Raw genomic sequence first — 25,292 nt, 5'->3', positions numbered from 1 at the left:
TATTCTACTAAAGTTCCATACATTATAATGATAAAATAGAAATAAAGTTATTAAAGAAAATAAAATACAAGTAAAATATTAACCAGGTTTCCTTATGGTTCCACAAGCTTTCTTTGTTGATTAATGCTAGGTTGAATTGTTACCATTCTTGTCATGTGATCTCTTTAAATGCTGCTATGCAATGCATGTTTCTGTCCCATCTTTTTTAGCTGAACGTGAATGACATTCTCGTAGAAAAGATGTTTGCCAAGAGACTCAATGGTGAGTAGGTTTATCACATCAAGTTCAGAATTTGCCAGTTTGATTTCATTAGTTGAAATGAGACCTTAACTAGCTAAGTAAATGACCTAGTAAAGTTGCTTGACGTGATCAGTGAAGCTATGAGAGAAGTCTTCTTCCCAGACAGTGAAAAGAATCAGAACAATACGTTGTCTCAGTGAGTGAAATGTCTAGAGGGTGGCAATAAGATGCTTGGTGGAGCTTGATTATGAGTGACCATTTATTTGACTTTCTAGCATATTTAGGGCTAATACTGATCTTCTACAGTAATGTAATACTAATCTACAAGGCTTGTAGTCATGTATCTGCCAATCATATGATGTCATGCTTTTAAATGTAAACATCTTATTTGCATAAAGGTGCATTTTCCACCTTAAAGCTTTCTTTATAATTTGATCAGGTTTTCTACATTTTACATATTTTTGGCATTAATGGGTTATGCTTTGATGTTTTGATATTTAGCCTTGATTATTTCCCCTCCCCCCCCTCCCCCACAAAAAATTAACTTTGTCTTCATCTTTTACTGTAACCTAATATTTGATACCTGTATCACAAACAACCTTTTTGATAGCATACCTCAAATTAGTTTGATATTTTTGTATACAGACATACCTGAAGCAACCGTGAGCTGTGAGGAGATGCCTTTAGCACCATCTCCTGATAACAGTGAATCTGCCTCACACAAACCTGCAGAGGGAGGTGTTGAGCCTCCAACAAGAATTCCATCAAAGCCCGCCATATCTCCAATAGAGAGATTGAAGCGTCTGCAAAATTCCCTAGAACGAAGTTCAGAGGGAGGTGCAAGGACTGGTCTTGGGTTAACACCATTATCTGGGTTAGGTATCCCAAGGATGGGACAGTTTCCAAAGACTGAATGGCAATCTGACCAATCAGATGGTAACATGAGTGAGTCAAGTACGGAAAAGCCTCAAGCTCGATCTGCTAATACAATGTCTGGATCGGAAGAGGGGTACAGTTCTCAAGATGATCCCATAAGGACTTCTAGCATACCTGCAGGAGTCTCCTCCACCAGTGGTCTACCAGAGCAGAGGGCTCCATTCTTACTCTCAAGTACAAAGGTACAGGCCAGGTAAGAAAGTGAACATTTGTAATCAGGGGGCATGAATGTTTGGGTTAGTGAATCTAATGATAGTGAGCGTGGTTGGGGGTGGGGGGTTACAATAATCATTTCTCCTGTTATTTACAAATCTGTTAATAAGCATTTTTATCAGGCAACAAAGTAATAGTTAGTGACTCATCTTATTGTTTTGTTTTATATTTCAATCTATATTCAAGTTTGGATTTGTTTCCATGGATACCATTATAGTTGATCCAATGAAACTCTTGTAATGTGGTTTGAAAATGATAGTCACTGTGTTGTCATTGTATATTTTTTGCTGTGACTTCCCTCTCTTCTCTCCACTAGTTTAAGCAAGCAACTTCTGTCTATTAAAGAGAAAACTGCAACATCTGCATCTGCAACCCCTGCGCCAATCTTGAGGAAGGTCTTAATTCACGGAGAACGGCCACCAAAGCTTATACTGGATGTCAAGTGTAGTCCATTCCCTGAGAAACTCAAACATGTAAGAACAAGTCTCGTTATTTCACCAGCTCCTTACCTTTCCTCTCAAGATAACCAAAATTTAAGTTTCATCTGAATAGGCAGTTATTTAATCATGATAATAAATCTAGCTTCTTGTGCATGTGGGAGATGCCACTGTTCATGTCAAGTGGCTATCCAATTTACAGTGGGCTTTTATTTAACCATTGGAAGACACCCTACACCCCCCTAGATGCTAGGTCTTGTTGCTTATAATGCCATTACTTTCATCCACTTGACACCAGCACTGGTTTACATCAAGAAAGTAAACTTTTGTGTATAATGTTGCTTGTGATAGCTTTTAAGTAAATGAAACATTTCTTTGTGAAATTTGTGATAGCTTCTCATCGATGAAACCACCTAAAGTAAGATTTACATTGTATCATATGTTCTTTTATTCCAGTGCCTTTCTAAGTTCGGATATACAGGGGTTACTCTTGTCCAAAGTGCATGTTGGCCAGCCATATCTAGAGGCAGAGACATAATGGCAGTTTCCCCGAAAGACCAGAATATAGCATTTGCATACCTAGTGCCAGTAATATCTGAAATGATGCAGTCATCCTACACAGAACTACCAGCAGGACATGGGGTTAGTTTACCCTACCCTACCCTTTTCCCTTCCCGCCCCCACTCCTCCATAACTCTTCCACTCAGAGTTTTGGATAGGGTTGGTCATTGAATGTAATGACACCATATCTGCATGTCTTGTGCTAGTAGAATATATAATAATGCAACCACCAGCTGGACAAAGGGTAGTTTGTAGCCTCCTACCCTCTTCCACAACCTCACGTCCTATGTACCGAAGTGCTGAACTCATGTAAGTATTTATAAGTAGATTAAATAAACTGTGCACCCAAGTATCCACACTCTCGCCAAAGAAATGTCCTTAGGAAAGGATAAATGCATAAGAAGTGTGTTCTTTAATTAATGGAAATGTACTCACAATCAGATATATCCTTACAATTAAGCCTAACTGTCATAATAAGGTGAAGTAATTGGTCCTACAATAGCCCTGAAAAGGTGGTTGTTAAATTTGTGAAGATAAAGTCACATATGTTATTCTTGCACACCTTGGTCATCAGGTGCAGCGTAACATGAATTTCAATCAACCAGTCATATGTAACACAAAAAAATCTTTCAATAAATTTCTTTTGGTTTCATCAGATGCACTTTAACTTCACGGTTCACTTCAGTTTTTTCGTCCTGAAAATAACGTAGTCTACAATATGGAACAGAGTTTCAGAATATGTAATAAATTTCATTCTTTGGACTTTTTTTTTTTTTTTTTCCCACCAGCCTACCTCTCTTGTAATCACATCTAGCTGGCAGAAGGCTTTGAGTATTTACCAGCAGTGCCTTTGTCTGAATGCAAACAACACCAATGACAGATTGAGAGCAATTTTGCTGCACAGAGGTGGGTCAGAGGAAGAACAGAAGGTAAGTATAAAACAAGATGAATTGTACAGTAAATCCCATGCATTGTATCTCCCACAGCAATATGACGAAAGGAATTGGTTGTTGGATCTTTCTGTGTTATCACCTTGAATCCAGTTTTTCACTCTTCTGATGTCACTGATATTAGCAAAGCATTCACAAATCTGGTCAACCATTTGTAGTAGTAATCTTCCAGAGTATATTTGGATTAAGTGGATGGGCACCACTCGGTGACCGGTCTTTCTGTTTTAACAAGTTATATCTAGTTTGTGCATCTGAAGTCACTGATAGTCAGCAAAGACACTTATCAGAGAAAGTGTAGTAGTTTCTCCCAGTGTTATTAATGGGAACTTCATGATTGATCTTTTTATTTGATAAACTACTTTTATCACTTCCAGAAGTTGTTACATAGTAAGGTTGTGAAATTTGATGATATATATTATGTGTCAACTTTGTTTAACAATTACTGTGATTAAATAAGTATTCACTTGTGCACATCCTTGTGATTCACTGTCTGATCATGTACAGACTGACAGCAGTGGTGAGTTTGGTTGGAAGCAATAACTGTAAATTAATTTTAAATCATGTTTTCAATCTTAATTCAACCTCTGCAGATTCAGCTGGTGAATGGTGCACCCATCGTCATAGGAACACTGCCTTGTATTCTTCGGCTAGTGGTATCAAATCATGTGAATCTGAACAGACTTTTTCATTTGGTAAAGTGAAAAGTCTGAAGATATTTACTTTGTTGTCATTGATCAGCTTTCATTAGTTCTCCATATATATATTGTTTTGTGTAATGTAATGATTATGCATAGATATTTTTAAGGGATTTCTATGGTGAGACAAAAGGGAAGAAAGGATCTCTGGGATGGTATCAAAACCCAGTGGAAGACAGCATTGATCAGTCTGTCACTATGGCAACAGATTAAACACAAATGACCATACAAATTATATGAACATTAACATGCCAATATACTTCAAATATTGCTAAAACTCATTTCTAAGTATACAGTGCTGTAAAGTCATATCTTGTAGTGTATGCTGAAGATGCAAGACCCAACGAAAAGAAGAAACAGATTGGTCTTAAAAGTTTCATATTTTATTAAGAAAACATCCTGGTGGATGGATATTAATCAGATCACAAATTTTAACAGAAATGCAAATACCAGAAGAAAGAACTACTAAAAATATTTGTTCTTGCTTCAGTCAGTCTATGTCAAATTTATTTTATTTTGTTTCAGGTTATTGATGATGCAGACAATGTATTTGAACATCACCTAGAGGCTGTAAGTACGCTAACGATGTCGTTTAGGTTATATTTTAATCTTAATTTATGTTTTAATAAATAAATTACTTTTGTCATTCCACTGCCACTAAATTGTCATAAGTATCTAGTTCTGTTGTTGTGAATGAATGTTATGAACTTTGTTTTTGTTTTTTTGTGTGATTGTTATTGGTGTGTTGGTCTTTGGCTCAAATGGTGTTATTTACTGGTAATTATATAATTTTCACTCCTCCGGGTTATGCCTACAGTGTAGAGTTTGCTCATGAAAAGGTAGTTTTGTTTTCCTTCTAACATCAAGTCCATTCTTCAAGAACTATTTCTACAGTGATGAAGACATTTTTTTAACTGTCTTATATTCTCCCAAAGCCATCGATGAGTACTTGCTCATTGTAAACTCATTTTTTTTTTGTGGCCCATGTCTTTTTACTGGTAGACAAAAGAATTCATGGTCAAGTTCAGGACTATACTGAGAGTAACTCCTAAGCGTAACAGTTTGCGTCAGTTGATGGTGTTCTCAAACAAGTGGACTATAGCTATGGGATCTTACTTGCGGACGTATCTAACAGATCCACTCTTGATTATCACAGATTGCCTTGAAATGGCTGTTTACAGTCGTGTACATCAGGTTAGTAGCTGGCTGCTGGGGTCTATGTAATCTTTTGTCCAAGTCAGTGACATCTACAGTGCTTAATTATATATGGGGATTTTGTATTTTTAACCAACTAAAGCTGTTATTATAGTGAACATGATATACATAAGATTAAGTTCACATGAGCTTAATTAGTGAGAAGAAACTACAAAGTGGTGTAATAAAATACCCAAAATAAAGTAGGGCTGTAGTTACAAGTGCAATCAAAACATGCACTGGGATGTTCTTGCACCTTTCAAAACATACAAACACCAACAATCCAGAAAGTAATATATGTGTAAACAGATGTTTCATGGTTTGTGAGATTCTATAAAAATTTCAAAAATTAATTTCAGGTCAAATAAAGGATGACTTAGGACTGTTCAAGTTTGATACATCAATCAGTTCTGTTTGGCCAATTCAGAAAGCAGAGTTTCCTATTTGAAATTTGATGGAAAGTCATGTAGAATCACTGAAGATAAGAATGCTTTACCAATCCTATTTCTCTTTGGAGCAGAAAGCAGTCTTAATCCATCCATCAAAGAGGGTCAACATTCTTCTTGAGAAACTGACGTCGGGTCTGAATGAAACTGGGAAAGTGATGGTGTTTACTTCAACCAAGGAAACTGCTCGAGATATCAGGAAGGTATTTCCATCTTGTTTAACTTCAAGTGGAAAAGGAAATAGTAATATGGCCTGGTGTAATTCATCATATGTAACTACTTATATCAAACTAGGCAACAGTGCAATACAAATGTGCCCCCTCAATCTGAAATGTGACTAAACATGAACTGCCTATTGGTTTTATCTTGATAAATATCAATTTGTGTGAAAATTTCCATATTAGTAGTTTTTTTATTTCCATTTCTCTGCAGTGCTTACAGATTCCATATGCGACATGTAGACAGTAATAGCAAATCTGTCTTTAATAGTCATGTACCTAGCAATCGAATAGCAGAAGTACTGTTTATGGACTAAAATGTATAAAATTCTATTAATTCCTCAGATTTTGAAGTGTTCTAGCTGTTTCACCCTGCTAGCTGCTGGAGAGATGCTTTCTCACCAATTAGAGGATTTACGATACGAATGGCAGACTGGTCATCGCAGCGACTCGCAACCTGTTTTAGGTAAAGCGGGTGTATTTTTAGTTGATTTGCAGGTTGACATTCAATACTCAGTTAACTGTGCACAGATTGGGTTCTCTTTTTATCCAGATTTACCCTCAATTATCCCAACACACAGCTTAGTGCATAGTTTATCTCTCTCACAGTGCAATAGTTTACTTTCCCTTATTATTCCAGCAGTTTTCCCCATTCAATCTTTTCATTTCTTGCCCATGTGTATTTGACTCTCATAACTCTATATGAGTTACAGTTTATTAAACATGTCTTGACTGTTTTGCTTGTTTGTTATTAAAAATCCTGTGGTCGGTGGTAGGCTGGTGCACCAAAGTGGTTATGATAGCAGTTATCCTGAACGACAGTTATTTATTTAAGCTAAGAAGCCACAAACTGATGATATCATGATGCTAACACTTCCTGATTATTTAACATTGGAAAATAACAAACTTTTCCTGGGTAAGAAAAAATTGTATTACATTGGTGGGTAATATTCCCACCAAAGATTAGCAAGATGCTAGAAATTGTCGATTCAAAATGGCGCTGCCATTCTCCATTGGACTTTAAATGTTGAAGGAGAATGCATGGAAAATTTGAGAGAAGCATCAATAAGAAGTATGCTTACACTTTGTAATGGGATATATGAAAAGGCTATTACACAAAATGGAATTGCTAATATTGACTTTTAATTATCATAGAAAAAATCATTTAGCATCAGTGAATGAAGATATACACATTGTACTTAAAACACTTGTATGCATTTTCCACTTTGTTAAAGTTATCGTTTAGTAATTATTTCTGCATTATTTCAGTATTTAAGTTTGAATTTTTACAATACTTTACTCTGCAGTTGTCAGTGATGATTGTGTGGAGGATCTGGAACTTCAAGATGCCTCATGCATTATTCATTATGACCTTCCATCATCAAAGGTCAAGTACGGCAAACGTATGGCCTGCCTAAAAGAAACGTTTGTTTCTCAGCTTGAAGAGGTAAGGCCAACTGTCAAATTTTCTTTAGTTACCTTAAAACTTCTAAAGCCACCAGCTGGGAATTTTTTAATATTAAATTATTCACCATGTTCTGATCCTAAGGAAAGAAGTAAAAATGTTCAAATAAAAATACATTGCCTTGTCAACACATTTGTGATATACAAGTGAAACCCTATTGGTTGAAAATTGTTTTTAAATTAATCACCATCTTCGCAATCAGTCAACATTTGTACTGCAGATGATTATATGACAATTTTCATTTTCTTGACAAATTTATTTTCTCCATTTAGAGGATTTTTCATGTGGACAGATAGAATAAAATTGAAATTCCAAATAAAATGATCCTGACTATATATATTTTTGTAATTTGAGGATGAAAAGTTTGAACATATTTTAACTGAATGTATTAACATCATCAGTTGACCAACAACTTCATCAAGTTATAATAAGATGAAGAATCTTTGAGTCTTTTCAGGGTTTTATCTTGCACATAGTATCTCCACTTCTGCAGTAGCTCACTCACTGGGCTATGTTTAAAGTGTTAACATGGTTTTTATCTCAATACATTACATGTATAGAGATATTGTAACAGTAAGTGGGACTCTCTCTTCTCTTAAAAATTTTTCAGCGTCTTCAAACAAAGTTCTTTTTCTCTGGAATTTCCAGAGCAAGAATATATCATATAGACCAACAAAAGTTACTATTTTTTATTCCAGAATTGTATCTCATTCTGTGACTTTTTCACCGATTTATGTCCAAATCAGGCCAATTTGGACTGAAAACACACTTTGGCACACCTGTTTTGCACACGCTCCAAAACTTATGTTTTATGAAAGAGAATAGAATAGAACTGTCTTTCAACAGTGGTATCGTCTAAGATAGGGTCCTATGTATTATATATTTTATTAACATTTTAAACTTTCATTTGTTGTTTACAGGTAGGTATTAATAAGAATTTTACTACCTGTATATGACATTTTATGGCTTTTATTTGCTTTATTTGATGTTTAAATGATTTTTCTTTCTTAAAACAACACTGAGCTGCCGCCCCTACTATTAGTAAAAAGGCCCGTTTTTGATGATTAAGCCCCGCCCCAAGTCTGTTTTGTAGCAGATTGGCTATGACTCATAACAGCTACACGAAAATGGCTACGCTCGCGACCAATTTCTGTAGTGTAGTTAGGTACGCGAGGTGTTAGTGTATTGCATGCTAATTACATTCTGTACTGCTGAATTCCATTTAAGGATAGTACTGGTGTTCAGGTAGCTTTTCAGAGCAAGGGCCATGATAAGTTTGTTTGATTGCTCTTCATGTATTTTGTATAATTACGTATACACATTCTTGTATTTCTGAAGGCTACTTACTGTAGGCCTAGTGCATTTAAAAAATATATATATATAAGCCTAGGCCTATTAGGCTTTCAGTGATAGCCACATTAGCATTGTACTGGTGTTCAGACAGCTTTTCCTAGGAAGGACCAGGGTAAGTTTGTTTGATGGGTACGTATAAAAGAGGAGCCGGCCATAGCATCACAACTTTTATGAGACTATAAAAATTGTATAAGGTTATGTTTTATTTATAAGGATATAAGATGTATAAGGTTATATGAAGTATGTTTAGCTTTCTTTTGAACCTGTAATGTTTGACATCAAATGTACAAAGAATTAAAATAAAATAACAAAATGGAGAGGAACTGAGGTGGCTATTAGGGGAAGAGGAGGCCACCCATCACTTGCATATAAAAACCTGTAATCTTCTTTTACATTATTTTTTTCCAAGTCATAAATCCATGAAATCTTCATGTCCAAAAAATTGAGATGGAAAAACGTGGGTTGTTTTGATATCTAGAAATGGACACAGTTTTGATGGTAGTCACCACTACAGTAACATACAGTAGGTCAATAGGCCTAGCTCTCAAGGCAGGCATCAAGAATATGGTCGAGTTGTTCACCTCTTCTAATTTGGCTGTTGTCATTGACGTCAAACTATATGACCAAAAAGTCCAACAGAGACTGACCTAAGATGAAGGATACCACATAAAAAACAAGTTCTTAGGTATTCTATGACATTACTAAACCTTGCAATGTTGTTCTTTCGACTAACAGGCAATGAGCGCTAAAGGCAAGACTAGCAGGATAAAGTGTAACCTGCAGAGACTGTTCGTGGCAAAGTAGCAAAAATGCAAGTTATGTATTTGTTGTACCATGATTGATATTGATAATTGTAGAGACAGAGCAAAGATTTGAAATTAGGAATCAAAATTAAAACTTCCAGTATTGAGATACTGCATCATTGATGCTCTTGTTAATAAACATTGAGAGTCCTATCAAAGAGCATACATCTTTATTTGACGTTTTGTTTACCATCGTTTTTACCATAGAGCAAAACAGCAGATTGTCAAGTCATCACCTTGGTAACCCCTGACAACAACCATCACCTTTACTCCTTACTGCACATTATGGAGAGATCAGGCCAACCCATGCCAGATGGGGTCACCCTGAAGAAGGCCATTGAGGTAAGCCACTACTTGTGGCTGGTTTAATAGGCACTGACTTCTTAATAGTGACTAACTATTCTTGAGAGAGAGAGTCTGCTCAGTGCTTCTTACTTAAGTCGTATTGCATAAGAAGTATCATCTTTCTTTCTTTCTTCATTGATGGTGTGTGACTATTCTTGAAAGAGAGAGGGTCTGCTCAGTGATTTGTACATAGTCGTATTGCATAAGAAGTATCATTTTTCTTTCTTTCTTCATTGATGGTGTGTGACTATTCTTGAGAGAGAGAGAGTCTGCTCAGTGCTTCGTACTTAGTCGTATTGCATAAGAAGTATCATCTTTCTTTCTTTCTTCATTGATGGTGTGTGACTATTCTTGAAAGAGAGAGAGTCTGCTCAGTGATTTGTACTTAGTCGTATTGCATAAGAAGTATCATTTTTCTTTCTTTCTTCATTGATGGTGTGTGACTATTCTTGAGAGAGAGAGTCTGCTCAGTGATTTGTATTTAGTCGTATTGCACAAGAAGTATCATCTTTCTTTCTTCATTGATGGTGAGTGACTATTCTTGAGATAGAGAGAGTCTGCTCAGTGCTTCTTACTTAGTCGTATTGCATAAGAAGTATCATTTTTCTTTCTTTCTTCATTGATGGTGAGTGACTAATCTTGAGAGAGAGAGAGTCTGCTCAGTGATTTGTAATTAGTCGTATTGCACAAGAAGTATCATCTTTCTTTCTTCAATGATGGTGAGTGACTATTCTTGAGAGAGAGAGAGTCTGCTCAGTGCTTCTTACTTAGTCGTATTGCATAAGAAGTATCATTTTTCTTTCTTTCTTCATTGATGGTGTGTGACTATTCTTGAGAGAGAGAGAGAGAGTCTGCTCAGTGATTTGTACTTAGTCGTATTGCATAAGAAGTATCATCTTTCTTTCTTTCTTCATTGATGGTGTGTGACTATTCTTGAAAGAGAGAGAGTCTGCTCAGTGATTTGTACTTAGTCGTATTGCATAAGAAGTATCATCTTTCTTTCTTTCTTCATTGATGGTGTGTGACTATTCTTGAAAGAGAGAGAGAGTCTGCTCAGTGATTTGTACTTAGTCGTATTGCACAAGAAGTATCATCTTTCTTTCTTCATTGATGGTGAGTGACTATTCTTGAGAGAGAGAGAGTCTGCTTCTTACTTAGTCGTATTGCATAAGAAGTATCATTTTTCTTTCTTTCTTCATTGATGGTGTGTGACTATTCTTGAGAGAGAGAGAGAGTCTGCTCAGTGATTTGTACTTAGTCGTATTGCACAAGAAGTATCATCTTTCTTTCTTCATTGATGGTGAGTGACTATTCTTGAGAGAGAGAGAGTCTGCTTCTTACTTAGTCGGATTGCATAAGAAGTATCATTTTTCTTTCTTTCTTCATTGATGGTGTGTGACTATTCTTGAGAGAGAGAGAGAGAGAGTCTGCTCAGTGATTTGTACTTAGTCGTATTGCATAAGAAGTATCATCTTTCTTTCTTTCTTCATTGATGGTGTGTGACTATTCTAGAAAGAGAGAGAGTCTGCTCAGTGATTTGTACTTAGTCGTATTGCATAAGAAATATCATCTTTCTTTCTTTCTTTCTTCATTGATGGTGAGTGACTATTCTTGAAAGAGAGAGAGTCTGCTCAGTGATTTGTACTTAGTCGTATTGCATAAGAAGTATCATTTTTCTTTCTTCATTGATGGTGAGTGACTATTCTTGAGAGAGAGAGAGTCTGCTCAGTGATTTGTACTTAGTCATATTGCATAAGAAGTATCATCTTTCTTTCTTCATTGATGGTGTGTGACTATTCTTGAGAGAGAGAGAGAGTCTGCTCAGTGATTTGTATTTAGTCGTATTGCATAAGAAGTATCATCTTTCTTTCTTCATTGATGGTGTGTGACTATTCTTGAAAGACAGAGAGTCTGCTCAGTGATTTGAACTTAGTCGTATTGCATAAGAAGTATCATCTTTCTTTCTTTCTTCATTGATGGTGTGTGACTATTCTTGAAAGAGAGAGAGTCTGCTCAGTGATTTTTATTTAGTCGTATTGCATAAGAAGTATCATCTTTCTTTCTTCATTGATGGTGTGTGACTATTCTTGAAAGAGAGAGAGTCTGCTCAGTGATTTGTACTTAGTCGTATTGCACAAGAAGTATCATCTTGCTTTCTTTCTTCATTGATGGTGTGTGACTATTCTTGAAAGAGAGAGAGTCTGCTCAGTGATTTGTACTTAGTCGTATTGCACAAGAAGTATCATCTTGCTTTCTTTCTTCATTGATGGTGTGTGACTATTCTTGAGAGAGAGAGACAGTCTGCTCAGTGATTTGTACTTAGTCGTATTGCATAAGAAGTATCATCTTTCTTTCTTTCTTCATTGATGGTGTGTGACTATTCTTGAGAGAGAGAGTCTGCTCAGTGCTTCGTACTTAGTCGTATTGCATAAGAAGTATCATCTTTCTTTCTTTCTTCATTGATGGTGTGTGACTATTCTTGAAAGAGAGAGAGAGAGTCTGCTCAGTGATTTGTATTTAGTCGTATTGCATAAGAAGTATCATCTTTCTTTCTTTCTTCATTGATGGTGTGTGACTATTCTTGAAAGAGAAAAAGTCTGCTCAGTGATTTGTATTTAGTCGTATTGCATAAGAAGTATCATCTTTCTTTCTTCATTGATGGTGAGTGACTATTCTTGAGAGAGAGAGTCTGCTCAGTGATTTGTATTTAGTTGTATTGCATAAGAAGTATCATTTTCTTTCTTTCTTCATTGATGGTGTGTGACTATTCTTGAAAGAGAGAGAGAGAGTCTGCCCAGTGATTTGTATTTAGTCGTATTGCATAAGAAGTATCATTTTCTTTCTTTCTTCATTGATGGTGTGTGACTATTCTTGAGAGAGAGAGTCTGCTCAGTGCTTTGTACTTAGTCGTATTGCATAAGAAGTATCATCTTTCTTCATTGATGGTGTGTGACTATTCTTGAAAGAGAGAGAGAGAGTCTGCTCAGTGATTTGTACTTAGTCATATTGCATAAGAAGTATCATCTTTCTTTCTTTCTTCATTGATGGTGAGTGACTATTCTTGAGAGAGAGAGAGTCTGCTCAGTGATTTGTACTTAGTCATATTGCACAAGAAGTATCATCTTTCTTTCTTTCTTCATTGATGGTGAGTGACTATTCTTGAGAGAGAGAGAGTCTGCTCAGTGATTTGTACTTAGTCATATTGCATAAGAAGTATCACCTTTCTTTCTCTCTTCATTGATGGTGAGTGACTATTCTTGAAAGAGAGAGAGTCTGCTCAGTGATTTGTACTTAGTCGTATTGCATAAGAAGTATCATCTTTCTTTCTTTCTTTCTTCATTGATGGTGAGTGACTATTCTTGAAAGAGAGAGAGTCTGCTCAGTGATTTGTACTTAGTCGTATTGCATAAGAAGTATCATTTTTCTTTCTTCATTGATGGTGAGTGACTATTCTTGAAAGAGAGAGAGTCTGCTCAGTGATTTGTACTTAGTCGTATTGCATAAGAAGTATCATCTTTCTTTCTTTCTTCATTGATGGTGAGTGACTATTCTTGAGAGAGAGAGTCTGCTCAGTGATTTGTACTTAGTCGTATTGCATAAGAAGTATCATCTTTCTTTTTTTCTTCATTGATGGTGAGTGACTATTCTTGAAAGAGAGAGAGTCTGCTCAGTGATTTGTACTTAGTCGTATTGCACAAGAAGTTTCATCTTTCTTTCTTCATTGATGGTGAGTGACTATTCTTGAGAGAGAGAGAGAGTCTGCTTCTTACTTAGTCGTATTGCATAAGAAGTATCATCTTTCTTTTTTTCTTCATTGATGGTGAGTGACTATTCTTGAAAGAGAGAGAGTCTGCTCAGTGATTTGTACTTAGTCGTATTGCACAAGAAGTTTCATCTTTCTTTCTTCATTGATGGTGAGTGACTATTCTTGAGAGAGAGAGTCTGCTTCTTACTTAGTCGTATTGCATAAGAAGTATCATTTTTCTTTCTTTCTTCATTGTGGTGTGTGACTATTCTTGAGAGAGAGAGTCTGCTCAGTGATTTGTACTTAGTCGTATTGCACAAGAAGTATCATCTTTCTTTCTTCATTGATGGTGAGTGACTATTCTTGAGAGAGAGAGAGTCTGCTTCTTACTTAGTCGTATTGCATAAGAAGTATCATTTTTCTTTCTTTCTTCATTGATGGTGTGTGACTATACTTGAGAGAGAGAGAGTCTGCTCAGTGATTTGTACTTAGTCGTATTGCACAAGAAGTATCATCTTTCTTTCTTCATTGATGGTGAGTGACTATTCTTGAGAGAGAGAGAGTCTGCTTCTTACTTAGTCGGATTGCATAAGAAGTATCATTTTTCTTTCTTTCTTCATTGTGGTGTGTGACTATTCTTGAGAGAGAGAGTCTGCTCAGTGATTTGTACTTAGTCGTATTGCATAAGAAGTATCATCTTTCTTTCTTTCTTCATTGATGGTGTGTGACTATTCTAGAAAGAGAGAGAGTCTCCTCAGTGATTTGTACTTAGTCGTATTGCATAAGAAGTATCATCTTTCTTTCTTTCTTTCTTCATTGATGGTGAGTGACTATTCTTGAAAGAGAGAGAGTCTGCTCAGTGATTTGTACTTAGTCGTATTGCATAAGAAGTATCATTTTTCTTTCTTCATTGATGGTGAGTGACTATTCTTGAAAGAGAGAGAGTCTGCTCAGTGATTTGTACTTAGTCGTATTGCATAAGAAGTATCATCTTTCTTTCTTTCTTCATTGATGGTGAGTGACTATTCTTGAGAGAGAGAGAGTCTGCTCAGTGCTTTGTACTTAGTCATATTGCATAAGAAGTATCATCTTTCTTTCTTTCTTCATTGATGGTGAGTGACTATTCTTGAAAGAGAGAGAGTCTGCTCAGTGATTTGTACTTAGTCGTATTGCACAAGAAGTATCATCTTTCTTTCTTCATTGATGGTGAGTGACTATTCTTGAGAGAGAGAGAGAGTCTGCTTCTTACTTAGTCGGATTGCATAAGAAGTATCATTTTTCTTTCTTTCTTCATTGATGGTGTGTGACTATTCTTGAGAGAGAGAGAGAGAGTCTGCTCAGTGATTTGTACTTAGTCGTAATGCACAAGAAGTATCATCTTTCTTTCTTCATTGATGGTGAGTGACTATTCTTGAGAGAGAGAGAGAGTCTGCTTCTTACTTAGTCGGATTGCATAAGAAGTATCATTTTTCTTTCTTCATTGATGGTGTGTGACTATTCTTGAGAGAGAGAGAGAGAGTCTGCTCAGTGATTTGTACTTAGTCGTATTGCATAAGAAGTATCATCTTTCTTTCTTTCTTCATTGATGGTGTGTGACTATTCTAGAAAGAGAGAGAGTCTGCTCAGTGATTTGTACTTAGTCATATTGCATAAGAAGTATCACCTTTCTTTCTCTCTTCATTGATGGTGAGTGACTATTCTTGAAAGAGAGAGAGTCTGCTCAGTGATTTGTACTTAGTCGTATTGCATAAGAAGTATCATCTTTCTTTCTTTCTTTCTTCATTGATGGTGAGTGACTATTCTTGAAAGAGAGAGAGTCTGCTCAGTGATTTGTACTTAGTCGTATTGCATAAGAAGTATCATTTTTCTTTCTTCATTGATGGTGAGTGACTATTCTTGAAAGAGAGAGAGTCTGCTCAGTGATTTGTACTTAGTCGTATTGCATAAGAAGTATCATCTTTCTTTCTTTCTTCATTGATGGTGAGTGACTATTCTTGAGAGAGAGAGTCTGCTCAGTGATTTGTACTTAGTCGTATTGCATAAGAAGTATCATCTTTCTTTTTTTCTTCATTGATGGTGAGTGACTATTCTTGAAAGAGAGAGAGTCTGCTCAGTGATTTGTACTTAGTCGTATTGCACAAGAAGTTTCATCTTTCTTTCTTCATTGATGGTGAGTGACTATTCTTGAGAGAGAGAGAGAGTCTGCTTCTTACTTAGTCGTATTGCATAAGAAGTATCATCTTTCTTTTTTTCTTCATTGATGGTGAGTGACTATTCTTGAAAGAGAGAGAGTCTGCTCAGTGATTTGTACTTAGTCGTATTGCACAAGAAGTTTCATCTTTCTTTCTTCATTGATGGTGAGTGACTATTCTTGAGAGAGAGAGTCTGCTTCTTACTTAGTCGTATTGCATAAGAAGTATCATTTTTCTTTCTTTCTTCATTGTGGTGTGTGACTATTCTTGAGAGAGAGAGTCTGCTCAGTGATTTGTACTTAGTCGTATTGCACAAGAAGTATCATCTTTCTTTCTTCATTGATGGTGAGTGACTATTCTTGAGAGAGAGAGAGTCTGCTTCTTACTTAGTCGTATTGCATAAGAAGTATCATTTTTCTTTCTTTCTTCATTGATGGTGTGTGACTATTCTTGAGAGAGAGAGAGAGAGTCTGCTCAGTGATTTGTACTTAGTCGTATTGCACAAGAAGTATCATCTTTCTTTCTTCATTGATGGTGAGTGACTATTCTTGAGAGAGAGAGAGTCTGCTTCTTACTTAGTCGGATTGCATAAGAAGTATCATTTTTCTTTCTTTCTTCATTGTGGTGTGTGACTATTCTTGAGAGAGAGAGTCTGCTCAGTGATTTGTACTTAGTCGTATTGCATAAGAAGTATCATCTTTCTTTCTTTCTTCATTGATGGTGTGTGACTATTCTAGAAAGAGAGAGAGTCTCCTCAGTGATTTGTACTTAGTCGTATTGCATAAGAAGTATCATCTTTCTTTCTTTCTTTCTTCATTGATGGTGAGTGACTATTCTTGAAAGAGAGAGAGTCTGCTCAGTGATTTGTACTTAGTCGTATTGCATAAGAAGTATCATTTTTCTTTCTTCATTGATGGTGAGTGACTATTCTTGAAAGAGAGAGAGTCTGCTCAGTGATTTGTACTTAGTCGTATTGCATAAGAAGTATCATCTTTCTTTCTTTCTTCATTGATGGTGAGTGACTATTCTTGAGAGAGAGAGAGTCTGCTAAGTGCTTTGTACTTAGTCATATTGCATAAGAAGTATCATCTTTCTTTCTTTCTTCATTGATGGTGAGTGACTATTCTTGAAAGAGAGAGAGTCTGCTCAGTGATTTGTACTTAGTCGTATTGCACAAGAAGTATCATCTTTCTTTCTTCATTGATGGTGAGTGACTATTCTTGAGAGAGAGAGAGTCTGCTTCTTACTTAGTCGGATTGCATAAGAAGTATCATTTTTCTTTCTTTCTTCATTGATGGTGTGTGACTATTCTTGAGAGAGAGAGAGAGAGTCTGCTCAGTGATTTGTACTTAGTCGTATTGCACAAGAAGTATCATCTTTCTTTCTTCATTGATGGTGAGTGACTATTCTTGAGAGAGAGAGAGAGTCTGCTTCTTACTTAGTCGGATTGCATAAGAAGTATCATTTTTCTTTCTTCATTGATGGTGTGTGACTATTCTTGAGAGAGAGAGAGAGAGTCTGCTCAGTGATTTGTACTTAGTCGTATTGCATAAGAAGTATCATCTTTCTTTCTTTTTTCATTGATGGTGTGTGACTATTCTAGAAAGAGAGAGAGTCTGCTCAGTGATTTGTACTTAGTCGTATTGCATAAGAAGTATCATCTTTCTTTCTTTCTTTCTTCATTGATGGTGAGTGACTATTCTTGAAAGAGAGAGAGTCTGCTCAGTGATTTGTACTTAGTCATATTGCATAAGAAGTATCATCTTTCTTTCTTTCTTCATTGATGGTGAGTGACTATTCTTGAGAGAGAGAGAGTCTGCTCAGTGATTTGTACTTAGTCATATTGCACAAGAAGTATCATCTTTCTTTCTTTCTTCATTGATGGTGAGTGACTATTCTTGAGAGAGAGAGAGTCTGCTCAGTGATTTGTACTTAGTCATATTGCATAAGAAGTATCACCTTTCTTTCTCTCTTCATTGATGGTGAGTGACTATTCTTGAAAGAGAGAGAGTCTGCTCAGTGATTTGTACTTAGTCGTATTGCATAAGAAGTATCATCTTTCTTTCTTTCTTTCTTCATTGATGGTGAGTGACTATTCTTGAAAGAGAGAGAGTCTGCTCAGTGATTTGTACTTAGTCGTATTGCATAAGAAGTATCATTTTTCTTTCTTCATTGATGGTGAGTGACTATTCTTGAAAGAGAGAGAGTCTGCTCAGTGATTTGTACTTAGTCGTATTGCATAAGAAGTATCATCTTTCTTTCTTTCTTCATTGATGGTGAGTGACTATTCTTGAGAGAGAGAGTCTGCTCAGTGATTTGTATTTAGTTGTATTGCATAAGAAGTATCATTTTCTTTCTTTCTTCATTGATGGTGTGTGACTATTCTTGAAAGAGAGAGAGAGAGTCTGCCCAGTGATTTGTATTTAGTCGTATTGCATAAGAAGTATCATTTTCTTTCTTTCTTCATTGATGGTGTGTGACTATTCTTGAGAGAGAGAGTCTGCTCAGTGCTTTGTACTTAGTCGTATTGCATAAGAAGTATCATCTTTCTTCATTGATGGTGTGTGACTATTCTTGAGAGAGAGAGAGAGTCTGCTCAGTGATTTGTATTTAGTCGTATTGCATAAGAAGTATCATCCTTCTTTCTTCATTGATGGTGTGTGACTATTCTTGAGAGAGAGAATCTGCTCAGTGCTTCTTACTTAGTCGTATTACGCAAGAAGTATCATTTTCTTTCTTTCTTCATTGATGGTGAGTGACTATTCTTGAAAGAGAGAGAGTCTGCCCAGTGATTTGTACTTAGGCGTATTGCATAAGAAGTATCATCTTTCTTTCTTTCTTCATTGATGGTGTGTGACTATTCTTGAAAGAGAGAGAGTCTGCTCAGTGATTTATACTTAGTTGTATTGCATAAGAAGTATCATTTTCTTTCTTTCTTCATTGATGGTGTGTGACTATTCTTGAGAGAGAGAGAAAGTCTGCTCAGTGATTTGTATTTAGTCGTACTGCATAAGAAGTATCATCTTTCTTTCTTCATTGATGGTGAGTGACTATTCTTGAGAGAGAGAGAGTCTGCTCAGTGCTTTGTACTTAGTCGTATTACACAAGAAGTATCATTTTCTTTCTTTCTTCATTGATGGTGTGTGACTATTCTTGAGAGAGAGAGAGAGAGTCTGCTCAGTGATTTGTACTTAGTCGTATTGCATAAGAAGTATCATTTTCTTTCTTTCTTCATTGATGGTGAGTGACTATTCTTGAAAGAGAGAGAGTCTGCTCAGTGCTTCGTACTTAGTCGTATTGCATAAGAAGTATCATCTTTCTTTCTTCATTGATGGTGAGTGACTATTCTTGAAAGAGAGAAAGTCTGCTCAGTGATTTGTATTTAGTCGTATTGCATAAGAAGTATCATCTTTCTTTCTTCATTGATGGTGAGTGACTATTCTTGAGAGAGAGAGTCTGCTCAGTGCTTTGTACTTAGTCGTATTACACAAGAAGTATCATTTTCTTTCTTTCTTCATTGATGGTGTGTGACTATTCTTGAAAGAGAGAGAGAGAGTCTGCTCAGTGATTTGTTCTTAGTCGTATTGCATAAGAAGTATCATCTTTCTTTCTCTCTTCATTGATGGTGAGTGACTATTCTTGAGAAAGAGAGAGAGTCTGCTCAGTGCTTCGTACTTAGTCGTATTGCACAAGAAGTATCATCTTTCTTTCTTTCTTCATTGATGGTGTGTGACTATTCTTGAAAGAGAGAGAGAGAGTCTGCTCAGTGATTTGTACTTAGTCATATTGCATAAGAAGTATCATCTTTCTTTCTTTCTTCATTGATGGTGAGTGACTATTCTTGAGAGAGAGAGAGTCTGCTCAGTGATTTGTACTTAGTCATATTGCACAAGAAGTATCATCTTTCTTTCTTTCTTCATTGATGGTGAGTGACTATTCTTGAGAGAGAGAGAGTCTGCTCAGTGATTTGTACTTAGTCATATTGCATAAGAAGTATCACCTTTCTTTCTCTCTTCATTGATGGTGAGTGACTATTCTTGAAAGAGAGAGAGTCTGCTCAGTGATTTGTACTTAGTCGTATTGCATAAGAAGTATCATCTTTCTTTCTTTCTTTCTTCATTGATGGTGAGTGACTATTCTTGAAAGAGAGAGAGTCTGCTCAGTGATTTGTACTTAGTCGTATTGCATAAGAAGTATCATTTTTCTTTCTTCATTGATGGTGAGTGACTATTCTTGAAAGAGAGAGAGTCTGCTCAGTGATTTGTACTTAGTCGTATTGCATAAGAAGTATCATCTTTCTTTCTTTCTTCATTGATGGTGAGTGACTATTCTTGAGAGAGAGAGTCTGCTCAGTGATTTGTACTTAGTCGTATTGCATAAGAAGTATCATCTTTCTTTTTTTCTTCATTGATGGTGAGTGACTATTCTTGAAAGAGAGAGAGTCTGCTCAGTGATTTGTACTTAGTCGTATTGCACAAGAAGTTTCATCTTTCTTTCTTCATTGATGGTGAGTGACTATTCTTGAGAGAGAGAGAGAGTCTGCTTCTTACTTAGTCGTATTGCATAAGAAGTATCATCTTTCTTTTTTTCTTCATTGATGGTGAGTGACTATTCTTGAAAGAGAGAGAGTCTGCTCAGTGATTTGTACTTAGTCGTATTGCACAAGAAGTTTCATCTTTCTTTCTTCATTGATGGTGAGTGACTATTCTTGAGAGAGAGAGTCTGCTTCTTACTTAGTCGTATTGCATAAGAAGTATCATTTTTCTTTCTTTCTTCATTGTGGTGTGTGACTATTCTTGAGAGAGAGAGTCTGCTCAGTGATTTGTACTTAGTCGTATTGCACAAGAAGTATCATCTTTCTTTCTTCATTGATGGTGAGTGACTATTCTTGAGAGAGAGAGAGTCTGCTTCTTACTTAGTCGTATTGCATAAGAAGTATCATTTTTCTTTCTTTCTTCATTGATGGTGTGTGACTATTCTTGAGAGAGAGAGAGAGAGTCTGCTCAGTGATTTGTACTTAGTCGTATTGCACAAGAAGTATCATCTTTCTTTCTTCATTGATGGTGAGTGACTATTCTTGAGAGAGAGAGAGTCTGCTTCTTACTTAGTCGGATTGCATAAGAAGTATCATTTTTCTTTCTTTCTTCATTGTGGTGTGTGACTATTCTTGAGAGAGAGAGTCTGCTCAGTGATTTGTACTTAGTCGTATTGCATAAGAAGTATCATCTTTCTTTCTTTCTTCATTGATGGTGTGTGACTATTCTAGAAAGAGAGAGAGTCTCCTCAGTGATTTGTACTTAGTCGTATTGCATAAGAAGTATCATCTTTCTTTCTTTCTTTCTTCATTGATGGTGAGTGACTATTCTTGAAAGAGAGAGAGTCTGCTCAGTGATTTGTACTTAGTCGTATTGCATAAGAAGTATCATTTTTCTTTCTTCATTGATGGTGAGTGACTATTCTTGAAAGAGAGAGAGTCTGCTCAGTGATTTGTACTTAGTCGTATTGCATAAGAAGTATCATCTTTCTTTCTTTCTTCATTGATGGTGAGTGACTATTCTTGAGAGAGAGAGAGTCTGCTCAGTGCTTTGTACTTAGTCATATTGCATAAGAAGTATCATCTTTCTTTCTTTCTTCATTGATGGTGAGTGACTATTCTTGAAAGAGAGAGAGTCTGCTCAGTGATTTGTACTTAGTCGTATTGCACAAGAAGTATCATCTTTCTTTCTTCATTGATGGTGAGTGACTATTCTTGAGAGAGAGAGAGTCTGCTTCTTACTTAGTCGGATTGCATAAGAAGTATCATTTTTCTTTCTTTCTTCATTGATGGTGTGTGACTATTCTTGAGAGAGAGAGAGAGAGTCTGCTCAGTGATTTGTACTTAGTCGTATTGCACAAGAAGTATCATCTTTCTTTCTTCATTGATGGTGAGTGACTATTCTTGAGAGAGAGAGAGAGTCTGCTTCTTACTTAGTCGGATTGCATAAGAAGTATCATTTTTCTTTCTTCATTGATGGTGTGTGACTATTCTTGAGAGAGAGAGAGAGAGTCTGCTCAGTGATTTGTACTTAGTCGTATTGCATAAGAAGTATCATCTTTCTTTTTTTCTTCATTGATGGTGAGTGACTATTCTTGAAAGAGAGAGAGTCTGCTCAGTGATTTGTACTTAGTCGTATTGCACAAGAAGTTTCATCTTTCTTTCTTCATTGATGGTGAGTGACTATTCTTGAGAGAGAGAGAGAGTCTGCTTCTTACTTAGTCGTATTGCATAAGAAGTATCATCTTTCTTTTTTTCTTCATTGATGGTGAGTGACTATTCTTGAAAGAGAGAGAGTCTGCTCAGTGCTTTGTACTTAGTCATATTGCATAAGAAGTATCATCTTTCTTTCTTTCTTCATTGATGGTGAGTGACTATTCTTGAAAGAGAGAGAGTCTGCTCAGTGATTTGTACTTAGTCGTATTGCACAAGAAGTATCATCTTTCTTTCTTCATTGATGGTGAGTGACTATTCTTGAGAGAGAGAGAGTCTGCTTCTTACTTAGTCGGATTGCATAAGAAGTATCATTTTTCTTTCTTTCTTCATTGATGGTGTGTGACTATTCTTGAGAGAGAGAGAGAGAGTCTGCTCAGTGATTTGTACTTAGTCGTATTGCACAAGAAGTATCATCTTTCTTTCTTCATTGATGGTGAGTGACTATTCTTGAGAGAGAGAGAGAGTCTGCTTCTTACTTAGTCGGATTGCATAAGAAGTATCATTTTTCTTTCTTCATTGATGGTGTGTGACTATTCTTGAGAGAGAGAGAGAGAGAGTCTGCTCAGTGATTTGTACTTAGTCGTATTGCATAAGAAGTATCATCTTTCTTTCTTTTTTCATTGATGGTGTGTGACTATTCTAGAAAGAGAGAGAGTCTGCTCAGTGATTTGTACTTAGTCATATTGCATAAGAAGTATCACCTTTCTTTCTCTCTTCATTGATGGTGAGTGACTATTCTTGAAAGAGAGAGAGTCTGCTCAGTGATTTGTACTTAGTCGTATTGCATAAGAAGTATCATCTTTCTTTCTTTCTTTCTTCATTGATGGTGAGTGACTATTCTTGAAAGAGAGAGAGTCTGCTCAGTGATTTGTACTTAGTCGTATTGCATAAGAAGTATCATTTTTCTTTCTTCATTGATGGTGAGTGACTATTCTTGAAAGAGAGAGAGTCTGCTCAGTGATTTGTACTTAGTCGTATTGCATAAGAAGTATCATCTTTCTTTCTTTCTTCATTGATGGTGAGTGACTATTCTTGAGAGAGAGAGTCTGCTCAGTGATTTGTACTTAGTCGTATTGCATAAGAAGTATCATCTTTCTTTTTTTCTTCATTGATGGTGAGTGACTATTCTTGAAAGAGAGAGAGTCTGCTCAGTGATTTGTACTTAGTCGTATTGCACAAGAAGTTTCATCTTTCTTTCTTCATTGATGGTGAGTGACTATTCTTGAGAGAGAGGTGGAGTCTGCTTCTTACTTAGTCGTATTGCATAAGAAGTATCATCTTTCTTTTTTTCTTCATTGATGGTGAGTGACTATTCTTGAAAGAGAGAGAGTCTGCTCAGTGATTTGTACTTAGTCGTATTGCACAAGAAGTTTCATCTTTCTTTCTTCATTGATGGTGAGTGACTATTCTTGAGAGAGAGAGTCTGCTTCTTACTTAGTCGTATTGCATAAGAAGTATCATTTTTCTTTCTTTCTTCATTGTGGTGTGTGACTATTCTTGAGAGAGAGAGTCTGCTCAGTGATTTGTACTTAGTCGTATTGCACAAGAAGTATCATCTTTCTTTCTTCATTGATGGTGAGTGACTATTCTTGAGAGAGAGAGAGTCTGCTTCTTACTTAGTCGTATTGCATAAGAAGTATCATTTTTCTTTCTTTCTTCATTGATGGTGTGTGACTATTCTTGAGAGAGAGAGAGAGAGTCTGCTCAGTGATTTGTACTTAGTCGTATTGCACAAGAAGTATCATCTTTCTTTCTTCATTGATGGTGAGTGACTATTCTTGAGAGAGAGAGAGTCTGCTTCTTACTTAGTCGGATTGCATAAGAAGTATCATTTTTCTTTCTTTCTTCATTGTGGTGTGTGACTATTCTTGAGAGAGAGAGTCTGCTCAGTGATTTGTACTTAGTCGTATTGCATAAGAAGTATCATCTTTCTTTCTTTCTTCATTGATGGTGTGTGACTATTCTAGAAAGAGAGAGAGTCTCCTCAGTGATTTGTACTTAGTCGTATTGCATAAGAAGTATCATCTTTCTTTCTTTCTTTCTTTCTTCATTGATGGTGAGTGACTATTCTTGAAAGAGAGAGAGTCTGCTCAGTGATTTGTACTTAGTCGTATTGCATAAGAAGTATCATTTTTCTTTCTTCATTGATGGTGAGTGACTATTCTTGAAAGAGAGAGAGTCTGCTCAGTGATTTGTACTTAGTCGTATTGCATAAGAAGTATCATCTTTCTTTCTTTCTTCATTGATGGTGAGTGACTATTCTTGAGAGAGAGAGAGTCTGCTAAGTGCTTTGTACTTAGTCATATTGCATAAGAAGTATCATCTTTCTTTCTTTCTTCATTGATGGTGAGTGACTATTCTTGAAAGAGAGAGAGTCTGCTCAGTGATTTGTACTTAGTCGTATTGCACAAGAAGTATCATCTTTCTTTCTTCATTGATGGTGAGTGACTATTCTTGAGAGAGAGAGAGTCTGCTTCTTACTTAGTCGGATTGCATAAGAAGTATCATTTTTCTTTCTTTCTTCATTGATGGTGTGTGACTATTCTTGAGAGAGAGAGAGAGAGTCTGCTCAGTGATTTGTACTTAGTCGTATTGCACAAGAAGTATCATCTTTCTTTCTTCATTGATGGTGAGTGACTATTCTTGAGAGAGAGAGAGAGTCTGCTTCTTACTTAGTCGGATTGCATAAGAAGTATCATTTTTCTTTCTTCATTGATGGTGTGTGACTATTCTTGAGAGAGAGAGAGAGAGTCTGCTCAGTGATTTGTACTTAGTCGTATTGCATAAGAAGTATCATCTTTCTTTCTTTTTTCATTGATGGTGTGTGACTATTCTAGAAAGAGAGAGAGTCTGCTCAGTGATTTGTACTTAGTCGTATTGCATAAGAAGTATCATCTTTCTTTCTTTCTTTCTCCATTGATGGTGAGTGACTATTCTTGAAAGAGAGAGAGTCTGCTCAGTGATTTGTACTTAGTCATATTGCATAAGAAGTATCATCTTTCTTTCTTTCTTCATTGATGGTGAGTGACTATTCTTGAGAGAGAGAGAGTCTGCTCAGTGATTTGTACTTAGTCATATTGCACAAGAAGTATCATCTTTCTTTCTTTCTTCATTGATGGTGAGTGACTATTCTTGAGAGAGAGAGAGTCTGCTCAGTGATTTGTACTTAGTCATATTGCATAAGAAGTATCACCTTTCTTTCTCTCTTCATTGATGGTGAGTGACTATTCTTGAAAGAGAGAGAGTCTG

General features: G+C 36.2%; 1 protein-coding gene across 3 annotated transcripts in view; it reads left to right on the top strand.

Moving 5' to 3' along the window:
• The window catches only part of LOC139965848 (putative ATP-dependent RNA helicase TDRD12), a 132,160-nt gene that overhangs the window by 12,126 nt on the left and 94,742 nt on the right, over positions 1-25,292 (top strand). For all 3 annotated transcript variants that reach the window (XM_071968627.1, XM_071968628.1, XM_071968626.1), the window contains exons 8-19: positions 210-261; positions 886-1,369; positions 1,706-1,862; positions 2,283-2,468; positions 3,176-3,316; positions 3,928-4,029; positions 4,558-4,602; positions 5,035-5,226; positions 5,747-5,875; positions 6,236-6,356; positions 7,198-7,337; positions 9,719-9,853. In XM_071968627.1, coding sequence (XP_071824728.1) covers positions 210-261; positions 886-1,369; positions 1,706-1,862; positions 2,283-2,468; positions 3,176-3,316; positions 3,928-4,029; positions 4,558-4,602; positions 5,035-5,226; positions 5,747-5,875; positions 6,236-6,356; positions 7,198-7,337; positions 9,719-9,853 — 1,884 coding nt within the window. The remainder of the gene's footprint in view (positions 1-209; positions 262-885; positions 1,370-1,705; positions 1,863-2,282; positions 2,469-3,175; positions 3,317-3,927; positions 4,030-4,557; positions 4,603-5,034; positions 5,227-5,746; positions 5,876-6,235; positions 6,357-7,197; positions 7,338-9,718; positions 9,854-25,292) is intronic.

The sequence above is a fragment of the Apostichopus japonicus genome, chromosome 3, assembly GCF_037975245.1.
Source record: "Apostichopus japonicus isolate 1M-3 chromosome 3, ASM3797524v1, whole genome shotgun sequence".
NCBI lineage: Eukaryota > Metazoa > Echinodermata > Holothuroidea > Aspidochirotida > Stichopodidae > Apostichopus > Apostichopus japonicus.
This window is presented reverse-complemented; position numbering and strand designations above follow the sequence as displayed.